At 42.1% G+C, this 22,867-nt stretch overlaps 1 protein-coding gene across 2 annotated transcripts in view; it reads left to right on the forward strand.

Moving 5' to 3' along the window:
* The window catches only part of Tshr (thyroid stimulating hormone receptor), a 114,719-nt gene extending 94,302 nt beyond the window's left edge, over window positions 1-20,417 (forward strand). Inside the window, exons 8-10 of one of the 2 annotated variants that reach the window (XM_021202085.1) lie at window positions 1,416-1,493; window positions 15,062-15,250; window positions 18,338-20,417. In XM_021202085.1, the coding sequence (XP_021057744.1) occupies window positions 1,416-1,493; window positions 15,062-15,250; window positions 18,338-19,751 (1,681 nt within the window). In that variant the 3' untranslated portion in view covers window positions 19,752-20,417. Of the gene's footprint in view, window positions 1-1,415; window positions 1,494-2,490; window positions 2,648-15,061; window positions 15,251-18,337 lie in introns of those variants that run through there. The other variant, XM_021202086.1, reaches the window with a different exon arrangement.
* The last annotated feature ends 2,450 nt before the right edge of the window (window positions 20,418-22,867 follow it).

Genomic DNA, 22,867 nt, shown 5'->3' on the forward strand with positions numbered 1-22,867 from the left:
CAGATTCTGATAAGGTCAGCAGGAAATAGAGAGTATTGGGCAAACTCATGCTACTTTAAATGAAGAGTCCTTGACCTCTATTTAAAAAAAAAAATAATTGAATGTCTAAACTGTATTCACATTTGTAGAACCTCATTGTAATCCTAATACTTAACTCTGTTTAATGCCTTAATGCGCCCAAAAGAGGGAGCGCAATAAACCTCTTCTGTGCTCATGGCTGACTGTTCTATTCTTACCCACACTGCCCCAGTACAGACACACCTGGATCCAATTAGAGAGGGAACTTTTTTCTATGAAGGCTCTAGAGAAAAAGTTCTAACTGAAAGTCTTCAATTACTCTACTATTATTAGTCATCTTCCTTAAGAACTTGCATCCTGTAGTGCAAAGCTTGCTGCTATACTAACGACGCCATTATCTATAATTAAGCAGACCTCCCAAGGGGCTTTACTGTATTTGTTTTGCATCAAGCCAGGGTCATTCACTAGCATTTAAATTGCCTACACTGTGCTTCAAGTAATGTAAGTGTGTAAATTGGGGTCGTTTATAATAAAGATGCATGTACTTCATTTCATTTTAGATAATTTTACTCTCTAAAAAAGCTATGGGACAGGGGAGGGCCAATTTTAAAATCCTTGGGTGCTTTTGTTCATTGGGAGGAAATTTTATTTCAAACACACGTTGTAACTTAAATTGCATAAGAAATATTCTTCTTTCAAATGGCCAATGTGCTGTAAAAGAGAAAGAATCGACATACCCATCACTTTTCAGGAAAGATGCTCGCTGTAATTTTATTTACATAAGTATCCCTGTGCCAGAACTGGTATTGTTAGATAAAATGCATGCCGTTTAACTAAATCTGAATTTCAGATAAGCAAAAGATAATTTTGGTAGGAAAATTTGTGCTTGAAAATTATTCACTGTTTATCTGTAAATTTAATTGAAGTAGCATCATGCATTTTAATTTGCTAAATCAGGCAACTCTGCTCAAAGAAAACAACCATCCCTACCACCTACCACCCTTGCCATCTCCACCCCAGCTCTTAGTTAAAGTCTAGCTTAGAGATAGATGGGAATAATAGTCAATCCTAAGAAGCAAAATTTGAGTCAGGGTCGAGAAAACAATTACCAGGAAACAGGAACTTTAGACAGCTTTGATAAAATGTAGACATGCAAATTAGACCCTAAACATAGTTCATTTTCAAAGATTCCTGAATGAAATTTTGCCTTCCCAACACATGGAACGGTGCTTAAGCCAGAAGAATGCAAGGTATCTTCAAAATTAATATGACCTTGGTTACATTTTATCTTGATATTTATTCTAATGTTATGTGACCACTTAAGTTTCTCTAACTCATTCTCTCTCTCTCTCTCTCTCTCTCTCTCTCTCTCTCTCTCTCTCTCTCTTTCTGTCTAGTTACCTAAACAAGAATAAATATCTGACAGCTATAGACAACGATGCCTTTGGAGGAGTATACAGTGGACCAACTTTGCTGTGAGTAAGACAAATGGATGGCTAGTAGCTTTTTATTATTTTTCTGGAATGAAAGAGGTGTGAAGAGAGGTGATGCCATTACCTCTCTTAGCATTTCTACACAATGACCTTGAAGGCAACTCTTAAAAAAAGAAAAGAGGGGAGGAGAGGAGAGGAGCCCCAGTTGCTAGGTTACTGTTGGGCAGAGCCTAGAGGAAATGTTAACAAGGAGTTCTGGGAGGAGCCACAGGTCCTGGGTTCAAAAGCTAACAAGTGCCAATCATTATATTAACAAAAAAAAAATTTTTTTTAAGATTTATTTACTTATTATATGTAAGTACAATGTAGCTGTCTTCAGACACTCCAGAAGAGGGAGATCTCGTTAAGGATGGCTGTGAGCCACCATGTGGTTTCTGGGATTTGAACTCTGCACCTTTGGAAGAGCAGTCGGGTGCTCTTACCTGCTGAGCCATCTCACCAGCCCCCTATTAACAAAAATTTTAATTAAATCAAATAAAATATAGGCAGACAGTTAAAGAAATCACCAGCACTTGTTCAGTAAGAGCAAGAAAACGAACAGTATCATTTCTCAAATGAGAAGCATAGAAGTTCATAAATTGTGTATGCATGACCTGTAATGTCTCTAATTTTTCTCTTAAACCTCTTGTATCAAATTTTTCATTTTTTCTTTCCCACAGTCTTCCCCTAATTAGATTTGACGGTCCCACAGGAAAGGGACTGTGCCCTGTAGTTTCATAATGGCCTCACCACAACAGAAATTAGCAAATACCCAGTGAACAGCTGATGCACTGTAATTGAGTGTCAAATAGCCGTCCATGGCTTAGTTGCCATTTGGTCTGCAAGCTCAACCTGGAAAATCCAAAGTGCCATCTAAAGAAAAGGGTATTTTATACTATGTGTGTTTCTGCCTCATGAGGTATCTTTGTAAAGGAATAGTTTTCTCTCAACAGTCAACAAAAATATCATCAAACCTGCCTATGTACCATCTTTTCTCAAGGTCATTTCTCAAAGAAGAATTTGATTTCCACCAGGCACAAATCTAGGACACCATCTATTCTGCTGTCCTTATGCCCCACCCCACCCCCAAGAAGGCCTTTTAATTTAGTTTGGGAATTTGATAATATTTTTATTGATTAATTTTTGTCACGGAGATACTCAATCTCCCTTTCCATTTTTATATTTTCTATTCTTTGACTGCCTTCTTTCCTTCCCCCTTTATTTTGAAAGAGGAGCTCTTTGTGTTTATAACAGCAAAGAAAACAACGGGTGGAAATGTAATGCTTTCTGTAACAATCAGGACTCTCCAGATTCTAAATTATGTAACTCACCTTAGCAGCACTTAGCGTACTGATGATAATTACCATAATAGTCCCAACTTCTATTATAAGTACCTCTTAAGAAGAGACAATCTTTGTGTTTATATCCTTGAGTTTGTATTACATTTAGCAACAAAAATAAGCATTTGTTGCTGTCAACTGTTTTCAAGTTCAGCACTTGAAAAACCCCAGGTATGGTACTGCCAACTTTCTTGATTTAAATAAAGTAAGTCTTTGTTTTCTTTGGTGCTTTTTGTGATCAGCACAAGGTCATAGTCTTAGCAGAAATCTCATGGTAAAGTTCTTTCTAGCATCCTGATGCAACTTTGATTTACAAAAAAAAAAAAAAAAAAAAAAAGATTTACTTTTTATGCACATTGGTATTTTGCCTGCATGTATGTCTCTGTGTGAGGGGACCAGATCCCCTAGAACTAGAGTTACAGACAGTTGTGAGCTGCCTTGTGAGTGCTGGGCAATGAACCTGTGTCCTCTGAAAAAGTAGCCAATGCTCTTAACCACTGAGCCATCTCACCACCCCCGGATGTCTCATTTTTCTATTCTTATCAACAGTACATAAGAGCTTCAAGCCAGCCAACTTTCTTTTTCTTTCTTTCTTTCGTTCTTTCTTTTTTTTTAAAGATTTATTTATTTATTATATATAAGTACATTGTAGCTGTCTTCAGACATACCAGATGAGGGCATCAGATCTCATTACAGATGGTTGTGAGCCACCATGTGGTTGTTGGGATTTGAACTCAGGACCTCTGGAAGAGCAGTCGGTACTCTTAACCGCTGAGCCATCTTTTCAGTCCTGTTTTTCTTTCTTATCAATATATATTTGTGTGGGAATGTGTGTGTACTGCTGAAAACTGAACCCAGGGCTTGCATACATTAGGCAAACATTGTAAGGTCTGAGCTACATCCCAAGCTCTCAGTTTTTAGAGACACAGTTTTGAAACAACTCCTGCTGCTAGCTCCCAAGTACTGGGATTTCCAGCATTCACTACCCCACCTAGCTTTTCTATTCATCTGTTTGAGTCTAGTCATTGCAGGATGTGTAAACGGTATCTTATTGTGGTCTCAGTTTGTGGTTCCCTGAAATTAGTGATGCTAATCATCTTTTAATATCCTTACTAACGTTTTTATATTTTCTCTTGAAAAGGGTCTGTTCAAATCTTGTGTTCATTTTTCTGCTGGGTTGTCTGTCTCCTTTTATTGAGTTGTGGTCCTGGGTAGCATTTTGGTCCTAAAGGAAGTCAGTTTTAGCTCTAACCACCACCCTCTGCCAAAGTACTTTATGCTCTCTTGTTCTCTTCGACTCCTGAGGAGAGCCGGCCTATGTAAGACTGGTCAGGGTAGAGTTCATTCGTTCACTTCTATCTTGGGCATTTTGTCAAATGTCTACTGAACTCCATAGAAGCTATAATGAAGAGACGACAACTCTCCTCTTAGACAAGCTAAAACGAAATGTAAGAGAAATGTAAGTAAGTAGTTATTTACATTTAATGTAAGAAGAGACATAAGAGGTCTATAGAAAAACAAAATACTAGCTCCAGTTACTAGGGTTTGACAGAAACCTTATTAAAGGACCTGTGGGGGGGGGGGAGGTAGGTGAGAAAGACTACAAGAAAACAGAAGCCACATTCAAACCACAGACTTTAAAAGACTCCTCAGAACCATCTTGTGGAGAAACTGATCAGATGAGGAAGAAGGCCCATGGCAGGGCAGCTGTGAAGATATTAGTAGTAGGCAAAGAACTCTTGACAGGGTGTGGCCCTCTTCAACTCCCCACATGCCTTCTTTACCTTTAACCCTGGCATTCCCACATCCTGGGTACTTGGTTACAGCTCTTCTCTATCTCCTAGCTGCTTATAAGGAAGGAATCATAGCTCCCTCATAGGAGACGAGAATCTAGCTTAGAAACCCATGTCCACGTGGACCCTGTCTTTCTTGCTGGGTTGCTCAGAGGAACTCCTGTGGCAGTCATCTTGGAGGAGGGAACGTCCTAGGGAGTCAACCAGAAGACTAATCTGAGAGGCTGCTCTACTTACTGACTGCGAAATCATTGCAGACCAAAGGCAAGCAGATGTGTCGCAGTGCCTGGCTCAGGAGCCACGTTGCTGAGGCACCAGCTCAAGTACCTCACGCTTCCTAAGACACTGCCCCACCTTCGTGGTCACAGCAAAGGCACTAAAATGCTGGGACTGAAATGCTGTGATTTAAAATAGTACTTTTTTTTCCTATGCCGGTGGCTACAGGAGTGAGAGATCTAATGAATAAATGAGGCTCTGAGGTGGGGGGAACCCAAGTATCTGTAGTTGGCATCTATAATGGTAGCTTTACTTTTTACCAACTATTGAGGCATCATTTGCAGAGTGTACCCTAACTGCTAGGCTTCCTTTTGGAGGGAGAGAGGTGACAGAGTTAATGGGGAGATCCTCAGAGTCAGACACATACTCGTTTCTTCTTTTATCAACAAAAATTCAGCCATTATCATCCTTCAAGGGGATTTTTTTTTTTATTTTAAATAAAGAAAAAAATTACTAAAATCCTGGGAACCACTGCCCTGGATTAATTCATTCAGAATATATGCTTTTATATTTATGCTAAATGCTCTAGAATAACGTTTCACCTCCTAGAAAATAATTCAAAAATCCATAAGCTCCTCTTGTAGAACAATTTTACCACAGTTAATTGTGCAAATAAAGGGGTGGCTTTGTGTTTGCCTTTTACCATGATACAAACAATGGAACATAGGAAATTATGCTGAGTGAACCCCGGAAAACAACACTGACGAAATGTCCTCAACTCAAAAATGTCACGTGAATTCATAGTTTATTGGCTAGTCCATGTGTGTTAACCGATATCCAGAGTTGAATCTGAAGAGCAAACAGTACAATTGTTTCTTTCCTTTTTCTATTTCATATCTGTACATACAAATAAATCTACTTTTAATGAATGCCTATGAGACTCTGCTAAACATGCCTACACAAATTTTATTTTGCATTGTTCAAAATGTATGGCCTCTCCATCGCTATTCCTCTCATAAGTTTTGATGGTTTTATTCATATTGATGCAATTACTGATGATTAAAGGAGTTGAGGATACATAGGACAATGTTGTAAAGGTTAAAAAAAAAAAAAAACCTCTATGTGTGTTATATTATGCAGCAACTTTTACTCATGATGCTTTAAGTAACTAGACAATCCTAGCAGCGAGTAGCTAACTGATGGGGGAGTTGGGCCGTCTGAGATCATTTTGTGTTTCAACAAATAAACCACAAACATAAGTACAACATAGTATGCAGAATTATGTCCACAGTTTGTCCTGTGCAAACATGAATGAATACAAACTTTTGGGGGGGTTTTGGTTTGTTTTTGGTTTTTGGTTTTTTGTTTGTTTGTTTGTTTGTTTTTTCCTCTCTTAGAGTTCTTTTCCTGTAATAGTGGAAGGAAAAATGGAGCTGTGTCTTTTCACATGGGAACACTGCCTCTGGCAGGACCTAGAAGTCCATCGTGTTAATTAAATTCTAACTGGGAGGCCCTTTGTTCTCATCTGCTTGTGGTAGAGCTCACCTTTTGCTAGATTCCAGTTTGGGAGCATTTTTCATTATAGAATCCAGAATGCACCAGGAAACTCCATGAGCTCTTATGACACAAAACAACGAACCTGTAGACTTTAACTGTCTACTGAATTTCTGATTGTAGTTAAGAAATTACACAAGGAAAATCCAGGTTGCAAAGTGGTCAAATAAAAAAAAAATTGGGAGCTGGGTGTGGTGGCGCATGCCTTTAATCCCAGCACTCAGGAGGCAGAGGCAGGTGGATTTCTGAGTTCGAGGCCAGCCTGGTCTACAAAGTGAGTTCCAGGACAGCCAGGACTACACAGAGAAACCCTGTCTCGAAAAACCAAAAAAAAAAAAAAAAATTGGGATAAATAAGCAAAGATACAGCTTCAAGGACCTTAAAATGACCCTAAGTTGTTCAGTTTGGGAATTTTCTTCAGACCTATATTCTTTCTCCATCAGCGGCAGAGCTGGGAGACTGGTCTAGCCCAGCATTTGGCAGCATTTATCTACAATGCCCAGTTCAATGTGCTCAGTAACTGGTGGCTAAAATCAAAAGATGATAAGTTGAGGCTCTGCTCTTATTTCCTCTTCCTTCTCAGACGAAATATGATGAGAGATGAGAAAAGAGAATTTCAGGTATCTAAATCTACAAGGGCAAAGGAGACAGGCAAGGGCAGAGCCAGTGTCTGGCGAATCACATAGAAGAAAGGTAAGAGGAGGAACGTGAGACAGATATCTCACAGGAGCAGAGAGTCAGAGGTATCATGCTTGGCACAGAACCTTTGTGGCACAGGATTTAGAGGTGATGTGTGTGGCCTGTGTCAAGAGAGAAACATGGAAGAAAAAGAGAAAGGACTGGCTGAATGTGTCTCTCTGGAGACATGAGCCCTCTCTGTGTTAGCTACTTTCTCTGGCAAGCATCTTACAGGAGAAAGGGTCTGTTTGTGACTTTGGCTCACAGTCCAAGGTTACACAGTCCATCGCGTCAGGGCAGGCCTGGTAGCAGGCTGGTCCCACTGCATCTTTAGTCAGGAAGCAGACAGAGGTGAACGTATGTACTAACCTAGCTATCCCCTTTGTATTTAGTCCTGGATCCCGTCCCACAGGATGGTAGGTTTTCTCACTATTTTTTTTAAAGGGGGTATTTCTTACTTCACTTGACCCGATCTCAGTAATTCCTCACAGCCATGCCAAGAGACTCATTCCCTCGGTTATTTTAGATTCTGTCCTGATGACAGGCCATATCGACCATCATATACTCTAACCCATTCATGCAAAATGCTAGCATCGAAATACCTCCCTACTAAGAGCTCAGGTCTTGGGATTTCAAGTTTCCTTCATGAAGAAGTTTTTTTTAAAAAAAGATACCATAAGCTGACATTTTATAAGCACAATACTTTTATTAATTCTTTGAGATTTCCCCACATATGTAAATATATTTTGATCGTATTCATTCCTCATGTCTCCCTCTCACTCTTTCCAGAAACACTCCCCTCTCCCCCTCCCCCTTCCCTCCATCTCCTCCTTTGTTTTTTAAAATAACCCACTGAGTTCAATTTGTGCTGCCAAAATACTCTCAAGTGTGGGCCATTTTCTGGAGCGTGAAGATCTACCAGAGGCCACACCCTTAAAGAGACCCGACTCTTTCTCTCCAAAAGCCAGGCAGTGTCACTAGGTTATCAGTTGGGGTAGAGACTCATGGGCCACTCTCCCCTCCATGATGGAATGAAACTTGACATTTTGAAGTCTCATAACATAATGGTCACCTTTCTTCACAATTGCCCTGAAACAAAATCAGCCAGTGGCAGCGCTCACTCTTGAGTGTTAATGAATAACTGGGGGGTCACCAGGCAAAGAATACTTCTTAACATGAGAGATTAAAACCCAGGTAAACAAACGGGAAAGGGAGCCTGAAGATTCAGACATTGCAGAGACCGGCAAGGAACTTTCACAACGAAATCATCAGTGACCTGATAAATCGAAGACATTTCATCCCCACAACTATAACAGTAAAGACAGCCAGTATTTATTGAGACCACACAGGCAGCTGCTGCTAAGTGACTATTGGTAAATGGAGAAGGCAAGATTCAGACCTGAATTTCAAACTCACCCACTATATTTGTTTCTTTGCCTTGCTAAAAATCCAGTGTGGTTATATCCAGACTTGTGAACATTGCACTGGGCTTCCCTGTATATCCTGTTACCAGAGGAACAAAAGAACAAAAACAAAAAAAAAGTTCAAAAATGTTCTCATGCACTTGGCAAACCATATTCAGAACCTTCAGTCTAAGCATCAAAAATACTGCTCTAAACAGGACAGAGTACCAGATCTCATGAGGCAAAGGTTAAAAATCCAGTACAAGAGATGCACAACACAGTGAAGGAAGTCTGCCAGGAGACTAAAGAGCAATAGGAGAAAATTACAACAAAAGATAAATACAAAAGATCAAGATGTGTCTGAGGAATGCAGGAGGTTCTTTTTCTACTTCCTGGAGATTCCAGGGAGGAGGAAGAGGAGGTTTGAAAAATGAGTTACCCCAAGAATGACACAAGAAAACTTCCCAGAGATAAGAAAGAGCCTCAAGACCCAGACTGAACAGGCACCAAACCCCTGTGCCCAGAACAAAAACTGATAAAAGATCCACTTCATGAAATCTCACACTGGGGATGAAGAGAAGGTTCCAGAGGGTTTAGGAGGCCAACTGTAAGCTTGAGTCATCAGCATGCTTATACAGGCAAGTGCACACATGCGAGCATACACGCATAAGAGGAGAGACAGAGAGACAGACACACAGACAGACACACAGAGAGAGTTAAAGCAACTCCAAATAACAGGAACTTGAGTGGCATCCTATTTATGAAAAGCAACAGCAGGTAATAGAATATAAACGAACAAATAATTTAAATCTTGAAAGAAAATTGACATTTTTAATAAAGGTTGGCAACCCAAAATACTCTGGCCAGGCAAAGCGCTAACGGACGGTAAGAACTGACATGCTAGCATGCTGAAAATCTTCCTACGTGACCTTTCTAGGAAGCTGTAGTCTAACTGAAATGATGGAGAAGAGCAAAACAAATGATGCAGAATTTAGGGACAGACTCCCTATGACCAGACGGAAGGATAGTCTTCCAAGCTTAAATTTCCTTGCTTTTGTTCTGCTGGTGCAATATGATGGGATTAGGTTTTAGGCAGAACATCCTATTCTAAGTGTTAAAATGGGATTGTTAGATTTCTGGGAGACCTTCATTACATTTTTGCAAAGTTCGGATGAAATGTAATTGAGACGTAAGCTGTGGCTGTAGGAAGAACCACCAGAATGTATGTGGACACATGAGTAACTAAGCTGGTATCTGATGGCCAGGGGGAACACAATTTTATTTTACTATAGACCTTTACAGCATGAATGTAGAACAGGGCAAAGGAGACCCCAGGAGAGAACACTGAAGCTTCAACCCTGGAAGCTGGTACACAAAAGGCAGGAAAGGTTTTGTTATTTTTGTTTTTGTTTTGTTTTTGTTTGACACCAGTAGGAATAAAAGGAAGATTCATTCCGGTAGTACTATGTCAAGTGGAGATACAGGGAAATGTCACCTGCAAACTACAAAGGAGATGCTATTTCAGATAACACTCGGGATGTCTGTTTAGAACTTGAGACCTCGGCAAAACAAGGGTCAACTGAAAATGCAAAGGAAACAACAACCAAACCCACGGCGGCTCTTGCTACTCGACCCTGTGAGTTTGAGGAGATGTGGAGTTCACCACTTCAGGAGAGACACACCGGGACACCTTACGCACAGTATATACAACAGATGCTCAGAGCAGCATCAAGAGGTCTTACGGCCCCGAGACCAAAGTTGGAGAGGTAGTGAAGGACCAGCTCTTCGAGGCCTCGGAGGACAAGACATAATGAGTGGCCAGAACCCTGGGAAGTTAAACAGGACAGTAACATTCATTCATTCTCGAGATTGTTCTAGGTGGCATCTGAAAACTGTATCAGAAGGAAAAAGAATAAACATGAAAGCGATTACAGCAAAGGATGATGGTAGCTGGAGTTCAAAGCCAACCGTGATGATGCATACATAGCTGTTGACATCTGAGAGGAATTGATTCTTTGACCCAATAAGAATATCAAAATTCAGACTGATAAAGTCCCTTATACAAAATGGCATTTATTTGCACATATCCCAGGTATATCACATAGCCTGTGAACCTTAAACCATCTCTAAATTGTTTATGATGTTTAACCCAAAGCAGATGCTATGCTAGCATCACATTATTTTATTGGGGGAGTAGTAATGAGAAAAACTGTATATATTCAGTGCAGATGAATCTTATCTTCTTAAACTTTTCCAACATGCCACTGGCTGAATCCCTGGACTTAGAACCCACAGGTACAGATTACTGAATGTGCAGGGACTTGAGATCTTTTGAAGTTTAATCCACAGCCCTTTGCCATCTTAAATGTTGAAGTTCAACATGCTGAAATTATCCCAAGTTTGAGCAACTGAGCTATAGGGGTACTGATTACTATGACAGGAAAAAATGGAGGGTGGGGAGGACAAGAGGGGGGAAGAGGAAGAGGGTTGGCAGTGTGTGGCCACAAACTACTGCCACTCCTCGGTTTGGGCTCTGTTAAACTGGAAATGTCTGTGAGGTGCTCAGGTATAGATGTCAAATGAGCAGTTACACAGACAAGTTAAGTTCCAGGCTGCAGTTGTATTGACTGACCCTTTGCTTTGAGCTTGAGTTCAGATAAATTCTGAATTGAAGAAGGAAGGAAATGAGGATTTCCTGAGTTCTACTAAATCTCAAATACCGTCATGTCATAGATGTTTCTTAGGTGTGTACTCATGTTCCAACACTGACTTTGATCATGCCTGCTATCTTAGAATTGCTACATGCTATGATAAAATACCATAACCAATAAGATGTCTGAGAGAAAAGGATGTGTTTAGCTGTGCTTCTGCATCACTGTTCAACACTGAAGGAATTCAGGACAGGAACACAAACAGGGCTGGAACCTGGAGGCAGGAGCTGATGCAGAGGCCATGGAGGGATGCTGCTTGCTGGCTTGCTCCTCGTGGCTTGCTCAACCTGCTTTCTCATAGAACCCAGGACCACCAGCCCAGGGATGGTACCACCCACAGTGTAAAACGAAGTTACAGCAACAACAAAATAAAATCACACATACATGTCTCAATGGTTTAAGCAAGTGTACAATTTTTGTGTTGGTCCAGGGCCACATTCATATACTGCACCAGTCTCTCTTCTCTGGATGAGAGCAAAGCAGAAATGAGCTAAAAGGGAGGAAGTGGGGGGCATCCAAAGGACAGGAGAGGCTGCACTTCACAGCTGTGCTAAAGACTCCCACTCCTCCCTCTGTTTCTCTCCCCAGCTGCAAAGTTATTTATGCCAATTTCACAAACATCTCTCTAGTGTTAATCACCTGAAAAGTGTTTCAATGGCAAGAGCCAGAGTTCACTCTTGTTAACAGTCGAGATTGGAAAACACAGAACTGTAGATTTATTTTTAAATATAAAACAAAGCAAAATAACTAATACAACACCTTCTCTCACAAGAAGAAAGAATAATATAATATCTATGGTGAAAGCAAGAATAATGTATGAGCTTTATATTTGTTTTTGTTTTGGTTTGGTTTGGTTTGGTTTTAACAAACTGTATCAAGTTCTGGCAACCTTGAACCCTGACAATTTAATCCCAAATTAAATCCAGTTGTAATGGGAGAAGTTGCCAACATTAGATTTCACTTGCTAAGCAGACACTACTAATTATGTTTTTCTTTTTTCTTTTTGGTTCTTAAATAGTTTTTATTTGTTGAGATTATAATATAGTTATATCGGTTCCCCCCATCCCTTTATTCCCTGCAAACCCTTCAGACACTCTTCCTTGCTCTCTTTCAAATTCATGGTCTCTGTTTTGCAGTAAGTGCTGTTACATGCATACATGCACATGTATATACACATATTTCTAAATACATACACTTAACCGGCTCAGTCTGTATAATGTTGCTCATATACATTTTTATACCTGACCATTTGACATTGGATAGTTAGCTAATGTGCGCTTCTTCCCTGGGGAAGACCATTTCTTCCGCTCTCAGCATTTCTGAGTTGCCTGGAGTTCTTTGGGTAGTGTTGAGGTCTTGTGGTACCTTTCCCTGTAAAATCTACTTTAGCATGTCTGTTGATGCTGTCCTCGATCAGCCCATGCTTAGGCAGTCTTGTTAGTGAGACTTTATGGCTGTGTCCTAGAAGAAGCAAACTTACTGTTCCTCTGGTTTGCAACTGTTCTGGCCCCTCTTCTGCAATGAGCCTTGGGTTTAGGAACTGTCTTGTAGATGTAGCCATTGAGACTGGGCTCCGCAACTCTGTAATTTGACTGGTTGTGGTTTTATGTCCTGGTTTCCATCTCTCGCAAAGAGGGGTTCCTTTAATAAGGGGTGGGAACTACACTTATCTGTGGGCATAAGACAAATATTTAAATGTAGTTAGGAATATGCTTGTTTAGTAAAGTAAAATTGTTAGTTTTCCTCCAAGGTCCATTACATCACTAGCCTGCTTGTTGGCTAGGTTTCCAGTAGCAAGCATGGTTTCCCTCTAGTTAAGATGGTCTTAAGTTCAATAAGAGACACCTATTGCTTACCACCTAGGTATGTGGGCAGTGCTTCATGTAGCCCGGGATAGTTTAAACTCACTGTTAGCCAAGGATGATGGTCTTGTACTCCTGAGACTCCAGGCTTTGGCTCCTGAGTGCTAAGATTATGGGCATATGCCACCATGCCAGGCTTACTTTTTTTCTTTTTTTAGACAAACTCTCACTGTGTTGGCTTGGCTGTCCTAAAAATTCTGAAACATAGCCTAGTTATGTAGACCAGGCAGGTCTAGAACTCTTAGGACATCTGCCTGTTTCTGCCTTTCATGTGCTAGGATTGAAGACATGTACCACCCATGGACTCCCATCTTCTACATATTTTAAATATAAATATAAAAGCCTTGGAGAGAGAAAGCCTAGTGACTGTTTTCATTGATAAAATAAAAAGGAGAGAGATGATGGGTTAAATACTCATGTCCTTATTCAAGTTAATTTTCAGCGCAAGAAAAAGTATCAATAAGATACATAATCTCTCAGAGAAGCAGGGAAGGAGTGGGGGACAGACAGGGCTGTGATTGAAATGTAAAGTAAATGGATAAATAAATTAGTAGGAAAAAAAGTCATACAACCTATACTCTTTGGGGCTGGAGAAGAGAGAATTGCTACATCAAAGCCCCTCCCCCAAAAATCCATTCTACTCTAATAACTAACATTAATATACAACTCATAGCCCCACCACATTCCCCTCCCATAGTTTGCAGAAGTAATTTTCAAATCATATTTTCAGATTAATAATTGTCTTAATCAGGGTTTCTATTCCTCACAAACATCATGACCAAGAAGCAGTTGGGGAGGAAAGGGTTTATTCAACTTACATTTTCCACACTGCTGTTTATCACTGAAGAAGTCAGGACTGGAAGTCAAGCAGGTCAGGGAGCAGGAGCTGATGCAGAGTCCATAGATGTTCTTTACTAGCTTGCTTCCACTGGCTTGCTCAGCCTGCTCTCTTATAGAACCCAAGACTACCAGCCCAGAGATGGCACCACCCACAAGGGAACCTCCCCCCTTGATCACTAATTGAGAAAATGCCCCACAGCTGGATCTCATGGAGGCATTTCCCCGACTGAAGCTCCTTTCTCTGTGATAACTCCAGCTGTGTCAAGTTGACACAAAACTAGCTAGTACAATAATTATCTTTTTTCATAGGATTATACTTATAGTCTTCTAAAAAGAAATTGTATTTGGGGGTTTTCTTAGCCATGACTAATACTATACTATTAAACTTTTAGGGTCTGCACTTACTGGGGAGTATTTTCATAATATAGAGTCTGATCCCTATCAAAGGAGTAGTTTATGTGTCTCCAGACCACACACACACACACACACACACACACACACACACACACACACAGCAGAAAGTGATAATAGTTTAGGTGCCATTGACTTTGTCCGATTTATATTTTGTTTCTGGAGATCTTTTAATAGTTGTAAGATGTTATTTTACAAGGTAAAGTTCTTATCCCTCCCTGATTCTAAGAGTTTACAGAGAGAATAAAATTTTTGTGGATTTGGGTGATTAAATGGAAGAATTCCACTCGATAAAAGCCAGGCAGTGGTGGTGCACGTCTTTAATTCTAGACTGATAAGATGGCAGCTACAAAGCACTTACCACATAAGCCTGAACACCCGAGTTCAATCCCTAGAACCCATGGAAAGCCGAAAGGAGAGTCAACTCCATCAGACTTTCCTCTGACTTCCACATGTATGTCACAATGTGTGTATACTGGAATACACACACACTCACACACTCACACACAAAATACATACACACAATAATGACATATTTAAAAATTTAAAAACAGCAGTTCCTTGTAACCTTGACTTAGAAACTCATATCTGCTGTAGACCACTGCCTATAGGTAGTGAACTCAGATGACATAGTCAGTAGCAGAAAGGAACTTGTCACCTCCCCATTAATCTCAGAACTGTTTGATTGGGGGAGAGAGGACCAGGACAAGAAGGGCCTGTCTGCTCACTACCTGTCTGTGTTGTTCTCTTCTCCATACCCCAGAGATGTGTCTTCCACCAGCGTCACTGCCCTTCCTTCCAAAGGCCTGGAGCACCTCAAAGAACTGATTGCGAAAAACACCTGGACTCTCAAAAAGCTCCCGCTGTCCTTGAGTTTCCTCCACCTCACTCGGGCTGACCTCTCTTACCCGAGCCACTGCTGCGCTTTTAAGAACCAGAAGAAAATCAGGGGGTGAGTAGCAGGCACCTGGGATAAGCAAGGAGAGGCCATGATGGGAGATGGAGTCATTCATAGATTTTGGAAAAGAATGTGATTTAAAGCCCAGGAGGGAAAGAGCTGCAAGCATCCACGTGAACAGGAAACCCCTGGGCCTATTGGTTGTGGGAGCAGATGAGAAACAAGACCAACACTGTCGGATTGCTGTGGGGAAGGAGGGACAATGAGCGATGACACCACGGAGACAGGGTTCACTTGTCCAGGATGTACAGACTTTGAGGTGGGTTTGGCTTGAATCCCAAGCCCATCCGCTTCTAGCTGGGTTATCTCAGCCTACTTATTCGACTACACTGAGCTTCTAAAGATCAAGATCATCACACTGCCATCCATAGAAAGGTTGAGAAGGTGGAGAGGTTAAATAGGAAATACTTGGCTGGAATGTAACAAGTAAAACATATTAACTATGACATATTATTTCACTGTCTGGCTGTCTCCGAAACTTCTGAGGAGACACTCATTCATTCCCTTGCACTTAACACTCGCAGCTGTTTCCTGATTCTTGCTCTGAGCTAGTTCCCCTTTTATGTCTTGGGTCACCTCCAGTTTTAGCCCAGCCTTCCTTTTCTATTTCTGTCTCCTTTGGTTTCTACACAAGTATCCACTAGATGACTCTCTACACTCATAATTTTAACCAGCTAATAAAAAATCAGGACCTAATCATAGAGACAGATGCAAATTGGAAGGTTGCAGAGCCACTTGCAGGGCAAGTGGGAGCACCACAGCCATGCTAAGACATGGCGTTGCTATCCGGTGCTGTACTAATGCTGCACGACACTGAGTGGGAAGGATTGGGGATGAATGCAGAGATACAGTGGACCCCACTGATGGGTGTGACTCTGGTAAGATAGAAAAAGACGTACGCCTTCCCAGTCCCACAGGATGTATCTACACATAACCCCTGCACCTAAGGCTCTGAGGGCAAATGGATGGAAAGATTATAAGACCCAGAGGAACAGAGAGTCTAATGAGAGACTGTGTCTCCTAGGAATGTCAAAAGCTACATCCAGGGAGTCTCACCAACATGACTACCCAAATGTGAGATGAACAAGGCCAATAACAGTAGAAATGTAATGTTTGTGTGGGAACAGCCCATAGGTCTCACCCATACACAGGGAAAAACAGGCAACCAAGCAACTCTGTGAGTCGGAGAAATAGCATTCCCAGGGAAGAACACACCAATTTGTTATCCATTACCAAATGGGCAGCCCTAAAATACACACAATCAATACTATATAGGCTGAGCAGGTTGTATTATGTATTTAGGAATACACACACACACACACACACACACACACACACACACACTCCACTGCTACCAACAACAATTATTGGAAAAAAGTCATGAATTTAAAAGTGAACAAGGAGGGTATATGGGAGTTTGGAGGGAGGAAAGAAAAGAAAGGGGGGAATGATATAATTATATTATAATCTCAAAAACAAATTTGAAAGGTCAAGTCCTATTTCTATCAGTATACCTGTGTGCTCTGGCCATTTTTGCATTCGTTAGCAAATACTTACATGCCTGGCACTATCCCGGCTCCAGCTGGCATGTGAGGTGGCTTCTTGTGTGTAGCTTGTAATCTACTGGAGGAAGTCGACATAGAAAGAAATGTCAGTCAGGGCTGTGAAGGGATAAAACCACAGGCAGTGGCAGAGGGGGGGAGGGGGAGACAGAGGAGGGGGTATTCAAGGAAGCAGGAAAAACTCCTATGAATAAAAGCAGCAAATGTTTAAAATTGAATGATGTCTAGAGGCGGCCACGAGTTTCTAGGCAAAGGAAGTGTGGAGTTCTGGAACTCAGAATAGGAGTAATGTTAACAGCAAGCGCAAATACAGAGAAGGCACAGCCCCTGCTCCCAGTACTGTCATAACATCTTGGGAAAGGTACTTACCTATTCATTCAACACTCATGTTCCATTCACAAACAGAAACAAGTTTCCCGGACCTGTCCAACATGGCACAGTTAGTAACTTAGCCATGTTCTAAGTTGTTTCTAGTGCCCATCCTTCTTGATCATGACTCTTCTTGAAGTGACTCAAGATGAGGAGAAATACGATCAGTGTCGCTGGTCACAGTAGGAGAGGTGAGGTCATATAAACCGGATGTAGGAACGATGGCTCAAAGAGAGGCTTGCTGCTAAGTCTGATGGTCTGAATCCCACCCTCATCACCACCGCAGAGCGGAAGAAGGGATCGGATTCTCACAAGTTGCCCTTTTGAAATTAAAAATTATAAACAAGGGTCGTGGAGGATTTACCAGTGTGTGCTTAGAAAATATTAAGTTACCCGAAAGTAGAATTTACTTGAACAGGCCGTGCCTCAGAACCGAGTCTAAGATGAGTCGCATATGTGTAAGATAAGGACGTAAGGAGTCCCACTTACAAGATGAATTAGAATTCAGATCCACCAGAGGATGTGTTTCTTTAGAACTCACTCAGAAAGAGCCCCTCTTCTCATCAGAAAAAGCAAAAAGACAATGGCCTGGGCTGTCACCTGATATGACAGCAAAGCTGGTTTGTTTAACAGAGAGCCAGATCTGTGACACTCAGTGTAATCTAAAAGAGAACCAAAAAAGCTTCAGCTTGGTTTTGTTGCTATAAAACCAACCTAATCGCTCAAAAAACGTAGCTTGGCATGAGAACCTAAAAAGCCACCTGCACATGAAAGCATATGTAAGATTCCCTTGTTACAGATCAAGCTGGCAGGCTGTAGAGGATTTCTGTTTGTGGCTGGAATCCAATGGGCTTAGTTGGACTCTGGATGTATGCTTTTCCTAAGGGGTTCTCATTAATTTTTGAAGTGCCTGGAGTGACTTCTGATTAGCAAAGTTTAATTCTGCCGAGTTGACCTTCATGCTGCACTGGTGCATGGGCACATAATAAATTAAGTAGCAGGTTTTAATGATGTAGCCGGGCCTCACCAGACCCTGCAGAATCCATCGCACCATGAATGCCCAAATAAGTAACTTGCATATCTTCCCAAGGGTCAAGGGGATCAAGGGTGAACTTTAAGCAATTGGTGGCTCATCTCTGTTACCTTGCAGAATCCTAGAGTCTTTGATGTGTAACGAGAGCAGCATCCGGAACCTGCGTCAAAGAAAATCAGTGAATGTCTTGAGGGGTCCCATCTACCAGGAATACGAAGAAGATCTGGGTGACAACAGTATTGGGTACAAACAAAGCTCCAAGTTCCAGGAGAGCCCGAGCAACTCTCACTATTACGTTTTCTTTGAAGAACAAGAGGATGAGATCATTGGTTTCGGCCAAGAGCTCAAAAATCCTCAGGAAGAGACTCTCCAAGCCTTCGACAGCCACTATGACTACACTGTGTGCGGGGACAACGAGGACATGGTGTGTACCCCCAAGTCGGATGAGTTTAACCCCTGTGAAGATATCATGGGCTACAAGTTCCTGAGAATCGTGGTGTGGTTTGTTAGTCTGCTGGCTCTCCTGGGTAATATATTTGTCCTGCTCATTCTGCTGACCAGCCACTACAAATTGACTGTGCCACGTTTCCTTATGTGCAACTTGGCCTTTGCAGATTTCTGCATGGGGGTATACCTGCTTCTCATTGCCTCCGTAGACCTGTACACACACTCTGAGTATTACAACCATGCCATCGACTGGCAGACAGGCCCTGGGTGCAACACAGCTGGCTTCTTCACTGTTTTCGCTAGTGAGTTGTCAGTGTACACACTGACAGTCATCACCCTGGAGCGATGGTACGCCATCACCTTCGCCATGCGCCTGGATAGGAAGATCCGCCTCAGGCACGCGTACACCATCATGGCCGGGGGCTGGGTTTCCTGCTTCCTTCTCGCCCTGCTCCCGATGGTGGGAATAAGCAGCTATGCCAAGGTCAGCATCTGCCTGCCAATGGACACCGACACCCCTCTTGCGCTGGCATACATTGTCCTCGTTCTGCTGCTCAATGTCGTTGCCTTTGTTATCGTCTGTTCCTGCTATGTGAAGATCTACATCACGGTCCGAAATCCCCAGTACAACCCTCGAGATAAAGACACCAAGATTGCCAAGAGGATGGCTGTGTTGATCTTCACCGACTTCATGTGCATGGCACCAATCTCCTTCTACGCGCTGTCGGCACTTATGAACAAGCCTCTAATCACCGTTACTAACTCCAAAATCTTGTTGGTTCTCTTCTACCCACTCAACTCCTGTGCCAATCCGTTTCTCTATGCCATTTTCACCAAGGCCTTCCAGAGGGATGTGTTCATCCTGCTCAGCAAGTTTGGCATCTGCAAGCGCCAGGCCCAGGCCTATCAGGGTCAGAGAGTCTGTCCCAACAATAGCACTGGTATTCAGATCCAAAAGATTCCCCAGGACACGAGGCAGAGTCTCCCCAACATGCAAGATACCTATGAACTGCTTGGAAACTCCCACCTAACCCCAAAATTACAGGGACAAATCTCAGAAGAGTATAAGCAAACAGCTTTGTAAAGGAAGGCTACGCTAGTCACAGTGGGACTTACAAAAGGCTGGCTTCTTGAACATGCATTCCAGTCCCATGACACATGAACACATAGGTTCATGCAGGTGATGATTCATAGGGTCAGAGTTCATCTCTAGAAAGTATTGCCTCCAAGAAGGGAGAGAAGCTGTCAGCATGTCTGAGTCCTAGGTGATATGAAAATCATCTATGCTCTCCGGGAGATTGGCTTGATGCTTGTCTATGATGCCGTGCAACACGTTCCACAGACACCAACTGAACCATTCCCACATCTCGCTTCTCCATTTTATGTAGTGTTTTATACTAAAGACTCAACAACTGGCCAGTGTTCATTTACTTAAGCAACTCCATACTCCATATTAGCTCCCCTGAAAGAACCAAAGAAAGTTTTTGTTCCTTAAAAATAAAATGCCAAGGTAAAAATCTAGACTGAAAAAAAAAAAAGATTAAATAAAATTAAATAAATAAATAAATAAATAAATAAATAAAAATAAAATGCCACACTTGGGAGTGGAGGTAGGGGGATCCAGTTCATACTTAACCACATAGAGAATTCCAAGCCAACCTGTGCTACATGAAACTCCACCTTAAGATACCAAAAGAACTGTGGGAAGCCAAATATAACTAGATGTCACATAATTGCTTTTATTAAACTGAAAAAAAAGAGAAAGTCTAGTTTTGAGAGTTTTTTTTTTCTTCCTTACACTCTGAATCTATCATCTCTTCACCAGGCTCTGCCTGCCATGACCCAACTGTTACACGCTGGCTGGAGAAACTGCTAAGCTTTCAGCTTTTGTGGCCGAGCAAACTAAGAATTCTCTTCTCATACAAGACATGAGCTCTGGGAGAGATTTCTAAGGACCACATGGGAATGAGGACAGGGCACACTTGGTCACCCACTGAATAAGACAGGTATATACCAGTTAACTGTCGGGCTTTGAGCAAGTCCCTGGACCTCTAAATTCTATAGAAATGGGGAGATTTGATGCCCTCTTCCATTCAAAAAAAAAATGTGTATTAGCCGGGCAGTAGTGGTGCACACCTTTAATCCCAGCACTTGGGAGGCAGAGGCAGGCAGATTTCTGAGTTCGAGGCCAGCCTGGTCTACAGAGTGAGTTCCAGGACAGCCAGGGCTATACAGGGCTATACCCTGTCTCGAAAAAAAAACAAAAAACAAAAAAGACAAAACACTACTTAAGTAGACTCAGTTTTTTCTACCTTGTGAAGCTGCCGTCTAGTTCTCTTGGGAACTAGGACATGTGACCTAAGATGCTCTTTCTTTATTTCATTTTGATCATAGTGTCTGAACCAAAAGTTCTACTATGTGGAGCCAGATCCTAAGTATTCATATAAATTATTGTATCTATACTGCTGTCAAGTCCAAAACAAACTGGAATTTATAGAAACTGTTAATAATACAGCCCAGCTTGGGGGTGCACGCCTTTAATCCCAGTACTGGGGAGGCAGAGGCAGGCAGATTTCTGAATTTGAGGCAAGCCTGGCCTAAGACAGCCAGGTCTACACAGAGAAACCCTGTTTCAAAGAAAACAAAACAAAACAAAATAGACTACTAATAGAGTTAATATGTGACTATGCAGGCTCACTTTCAAACATTTAACTCATCTTCACAGAATCTTTTTTTTTTTAAGCTCCCTGGGGCACATACCACACTAACACTGTCAAGAGAGAAATCTCTTTATTGACACTGCCAGTTCCTTCTAACCCTGCCAGTCACTGATGTAAAACCTGTGTGTCCCAAGAGTTGCCTTGCTTCAAACAGGAACTGCATGTCCAGGAGTACCCTCCAGGTTGCCAGTCTGGTCAGCTCCTTACCATATTGTTATGGTGTCCCCAAGCAGATCTGGCATTTGCTTCTCAGTGCTCATGAACCAAAGCAGGAACTATAAGGAGTTTGCCAGTTTAAGTCTATGAAGAAGAGTTTATGGGTCACCTGATGTGGCTCCTATCTGAGTGGCCCGGTACTCTATCACAGTCTCATAAGCACAGGCTTTCCCAGAAGTTCACTTGTAACTACTGAAATTAAATACATGTGCTACCCCTGTAGCATCTGTTTCTCTCTTATGACATTTTCAAATGTCACCTCTGGACAGATAAAGAGTTTCATCCTGAGTAGCTGATCAAGTGCTTTGAAAACAAAGTCCTAGAAGAGTGACTTTAACAAAATCAAATTAAAATTCAAATTAACAACATGAAATATAAAGGTTCTCCCTGTAGTAAGGTATATAGGATTTTTTTTTAATTTGCCAATATCTTTTGAGGTTAACATTGCATGTGCGTGTGTTAAAAGCTAAAAGGGAACACCTGCTGTAGCACTGGGGAGACTAGGCCCTCCCCCTCACCTGGGCAATACTATCGAGCTGACCCTGGACATGGGGGCTGCAGGTGAGCTGGTCCAGAGGACATGGGTGCAGAAGAGCTGGGCCTGCCTCTTGTCTTCTGTGCATGCAGTGGCATAGACTAAGGAGAGATGTCCTTCTCCCCTCCCTTATCACTTGTCACCTATGGCAGGCAGGAAAGCTGTCCCTAAAAACATAAGAGTAGGAGTATTGGCCCTGTCACTCACTATCTACAACACTCTGGAGAGTGGGCCCTACACCTTGCCTGGGCAGCACGGTAGAGCTGGCCTTGGTTATGGGGGTTGCTGGTGAGCTAGCTCTGTGGGCATGAGAACAGGAGAGCCAGTGGACTGCCCAGCTCAGCTACCACTCAGCCCCAGATCCAGGACTTTGACTTGGCCAACATCTACCCCATCAGTGAACTGCTGGAGTACATGAAGAGGCAGACCTACAGACCCAAAACTACAGAATCTCCATGACACAGAACAACAGGATGTCCAAAAGGTCCTGAGTCTGAGTTCCTGTGAGACGTGTACACATGTAACCCCAGCACTGGGGGACGCAGAATGGTCCTGGTCCTGGTCCTGGGGCTTGCTGGCCAGCCAGCTCGCCAAATGGGTAGGCTCAATTAAGTAAGAAACTCTCTCAAAAAAATTATGGTAGAGAACAACTGAAAAAGACACCAAACTCTACCCCCTGCCTACACACAAACACACACACATGCACAGACACACACAAACACACACACA

Source organism: Mus pahari, chromosome 7, assembly GCF_900095145.1.
Source record: "Mus pahari chromosome 7, PAHARI_EIJ_v1.1, whole genome shotgun sequence".
NCBI lineage: Eukaryota > Metazoa > Chordata > Mammalia > Rodentia > Muridae > Mus > Mus pahari.